This window comes from Antrostomus carolinensis, unplaced genomic scaffold (genome assembly GCF_000700745.2).
Source record: "Antrostomus carolinensis isolate BGI_N321 unplaced genomic scaffold, ASM70074v2 scaffold46777, whole genome shotgun sequence".
NCBI lineage: Eukaryota > Metazoa > Chordata > Aves > Caprimulgiformes > Caprimulgidae > Antrostomus > Antrostomus carolinensis.
In genome coordinates, this window is record NW_010330407.1 from 18099 (window position 1) to 22032 (window position 3934).

General features: G+C 51.7%; 1 protein-coding gene across 1 annotated transcript in view; it reads right to left on the minus strand.

Annotated features, from left to right (window-relative positions):
• Positions 1 to 684, minus strand: part of LOC104528784 (flocculation protein FLO11) — a 5552-nt gene extending 4868 nt beyond the window's left edge. The window contains exon 1 of the mRNA XM_010172899.1: positions 618 to 684. Coding sequence (XP_010171201.1) covers positions 618 to 684 — 67 coding nt within the window. The remainder of the gene's footprint in view (positions 1 to 617) is intronic.
• Positions 685 to 3934: the final 3250 nt, after the last annotated feature.

Here is a 3934-nt window from a genome sequence, read left to right on the forward strand (position 1 = left end):
CTGTGCGCACACACACGCTGCACAGGCACACACACGCGCGCGCACACACGCTGCACAGGCACACACACACACACGCACACACAAACACACACACACCTGTGCGCACACACACACACACATGCACACACACGCTGCACAGGCACTGGAGCTGTGGGTGACAGCACTCCTTGCTCCCAGGGATGCGAGTACTGGCATCCTCAGGACGAGGAGCCTGCGCGGACAGACATCCACCCTGGGACAGGCTGTGGTCCCCCACCATGGCATGTCCCTAGGGGACATGAAGAAAGGGGAATAGGAGTGCATTATGCTTCTTTTCTAATACAGATTACCAGAAAGTCTCTCTGACACTCTCCCCACCTTCCCTCAGGGCGACAAAAGCCATCACAGGGCTGCTCTGGGCTTCCCTGCTGCCAGGATGGCTGCCCTGGGCTTCCCCAGCCCCTTCCCAAACCCAGCCTGATCCTGCTACAGACCTCGCACAGCCCACAAAGGTCCCTTGGTGCCCACAGCCTGATCCAGCACCACCTTCCCCGCCTCCACTCCCCACTTCACCAGCCCTGGTGAACCTCACTGCTCCCCTGGGGAGCCCCGGGGTGACAAGCGGAGCTGCAGCTCACCTCCAGCCAGGGTCACCAGGCACAAGACCCTCAGCACAAACAGGACCTGGAGAGAAACAGCCTTCATGTTCCCGCTGTCGGCAGTAGGAAGGGCAGGCAGGGAAGGATTACGGGCAGTATTTCCTGCTCCTGACTGCTTATTGCATCCTCCGGAGCGACACAGCTGCCGCGGCTCATTCCAGGATTATGAAGCCCCGGGATGGGGGTTCAGCTCCCCCACACGCGTCTCAGGGTGACGACAGGAGGCGGAGGGACAGGGGAGGGAATGCTGCCTGCTCTGGAGCTTCACAGCTCCTGGAATTCCCCAGCGGCACTTACATCAGCTTTTCTTAGTGCAGGCAGAGCAGCTCCAGCCTCCTTGGCAAATTATTCAGGCAGGGACTTTCAGGAGTCAGCTGCTCCATCCTCCTCTCCTACCAATTTGTCTCTTGATGCAAAGGCACCACTGTCCTTTGGCTTGTGAAGCTCTCCCCATCTCCAACCCCCAGCTTCCCAATGCACATTAAGCTCATTATTTAACCCAAATGCAAAAGCAGCTATTCCCTTCCTTTTTGGCAGCCACTTTCTAACAGCAGTGCTGGTCACCAGGCCAAGAGAGGTGACATTTGCTAATGAGGATCACAAGTTCATCAGCTAGACTGGTGAGCTCAGGCCAGGCTGCCTCTGAGGAGCATCACCAAAGCAAGGGGTGAGCAGGGACCCAGTGGCCACCCCAAGCAGCTCCTGGTTCCCTGGGGATGCTGTCTTGTTACTACAGCCCTGACTTTCGGGATACGGGAGGGTCTCAGCCATCAGGGTCTTGCTGATGCTGAGGGATGGAGTACAAGGCCCCCAGATCTGCAGGCAACCTGGCTGGTGGGGGAGATTCCTGGCACCAGCACGAAGCCAGGTCCAAAGCGGATATACCAACAGGGCAGTCACATCCTGCACCTTTACTTTCTCTTTCATCTCAGATCCCAGCAGAATACATACTAATTTTCCCCTGCCAAATCCCCCAACTGAAAGATGAAGATAAGATCAAGACTGGGACAGTGTGTCTGCCCTTGGAATCTTTTTTAAGCAGAATTTTCTCAGGGCTGGTGGAAACCTGGCTTCTCTGTGCTGTGGGAAATTCCAGCAGTTCCAGTTGGGATTTTATTCCTAAAGAGTGAAAACCCCAGCTTTCCATGTGATATATTTTTAAAAACATTCGGTGAAATTCCCAGCCTGTAACTTCAGCCTTTGCTTATACTGTAATAGAAGACAAAACCCATTTCAAGGAAATAAGACCTTGAACTAGTCTGTTTGATCCAGCCAGAACAGAGCATGCTGCTTCTGCTGGGACATTTTCTAGCCCCTTCTCCAAAGGTTGATTTCTCAAGGCTGGGCAGAGCCTTACAGGAAATTTGTATTCTGGGAACTAGCATTGCCCGAGGCCATGGAGCGCCTTGGTTGCTGGAAGTGCCAGCACAGCCCACACAAGCTCCCATCTCCCCTGAAGAAACAGGTTCTGCTTCTTCTGCAAAGGGGTTGCTGAGGAAGGGCCCCAGCAGGCACACAGAGCGGGAGGGTGCAGGCTGTGTTTGCTAAAGGCATGCCCTGCCGCAGGCGTTGTTGTTTTAAGGCAGGACCAGCTCTTTGGCAGGGTCACGCAGCTGCTTTTCCTGCACAGCCTGGGCTGGTGGTGTTTTACCTGGTAAGGGACTTCACCAGGCCACTCTTGAGACCTCCCTTTGCTCCCAGTGAGCTCCGCAGCTGGATTTGGAGGCAGCATCTCCATAATGGAGTCCTACAGCAGGAGGGTGGAGGGCATCCGTGGGCTCAGTGCCGCTCCATGAGGAGCTGGAAGTGGTGTAGGTCTAAGCCACCAGCAAGCCCTGCAATTCCCACCAAAAGCAGGACACAAAGGCACAGCAGTCGGCTCCGATGGGAGCAGGCAGGGACTCCAATGAGCAGTGACAAACCTGGGCTGTCGTCGTCGAAACTGGCATTGTCAGTGCCAACCCGCTTCCTATCCCACCCTCCCGGTCCCATTGCACGCCTGCCCCTCCAGCTCGGCAGTGCCAGCCGCTTACTGCTCTGCTTTCAGGTCTTGCAGCGTTGAAAAACCCAAAGTCAGAGAACCTGCTGTAGCCCAGGAGATATTTCTGCTGTAACTAGTGATAAACCATAGGCGTGGAATTGATCCAACAGTGAAGGGTCTCGGTTTTGTCCCCAAAATTGGGTTCATCACCCAGTGTGCAAAGAGCCGATCCACACGCAGAGTGGAGATACTTCCTTTTATTGCACACATGCGCGTGTCTGGGTGCCTGTCCCGAGACAGCACACCAGATCTTCAAATCCATGGTCATTCATACACAAAGCATTCATGTAGTCAGCCTCCTAACACACACACATCGTTATTTTATTAATTGATTGGTTAAAATCCCTTTGCCTAGCATGTAAATTAGTACCCATGCTCAGTCTTATTCCTCCACCTATTTCTTTTGAGTCGGTGGTGTGAACTCAGTAGAGGGTCCGTGAGTCAGTGGTCTCAACCTCCCCCTGATGGAATTAACTTTCCTTGAAAGTGACAGTCTTTTGGCACGTCGAAGCAGTTCTTTAGGGTTGACTAACTGAGTCAGCAATTTATCAGTTCCACTTCTGCTTCTTGATGACTGCATCCTGCTCATTAGACAAAGATATATTGTTTAAATCATAAATCTTCAACCAACAATTTTTCTTTCTTAATTTCTTATCTGGCCTCTGGCCAGTGAGGATGGGACTATACAATGGACCTGGTCAGCTTAATTTATATTTCACACTTGATTTTAATATAACAATTTCCATACATCTCACGAGTTTAACTTTAGTATCTTGACGTCATCAGGACTTGTCTGGGCTCATCTTGGCTTCAGCTGATTTTAGCTTCTTTAATTACAATACAAATTGTCTAGGCAATTGCTGTTGTCTTTATTTGATTTAGTTTTGCCTTAGTTTCTAAGAAGAGCACGTAGTCATTCAGCGTGGGTCTGGGACTGTAGATTAAATTGTGGTGTGGATGAGGGCAGGCACAGCAGGACACCAGCAATCCCAGTCCATAAACACGAATCACAGTGCCCAAGCAATGCAGCGTGCAACCTGTGAGTCAGGGACAATCAGCTTTCAAGGAAACAAGGAACAGAAAAACCGAGTAACTGGGAACCAGGGAACCCAGACTGTGGTAAAAACATGTATGAAAATGAAACCAAGCAGACCAAGACTGAGGAGGAAGAAAGCCCACCGTGAATATGGGGGTCGGTACATTCAACCAAGGAATAAATGACAGGACAAGAGGAAATGTCCTCAAGTTCCACCAG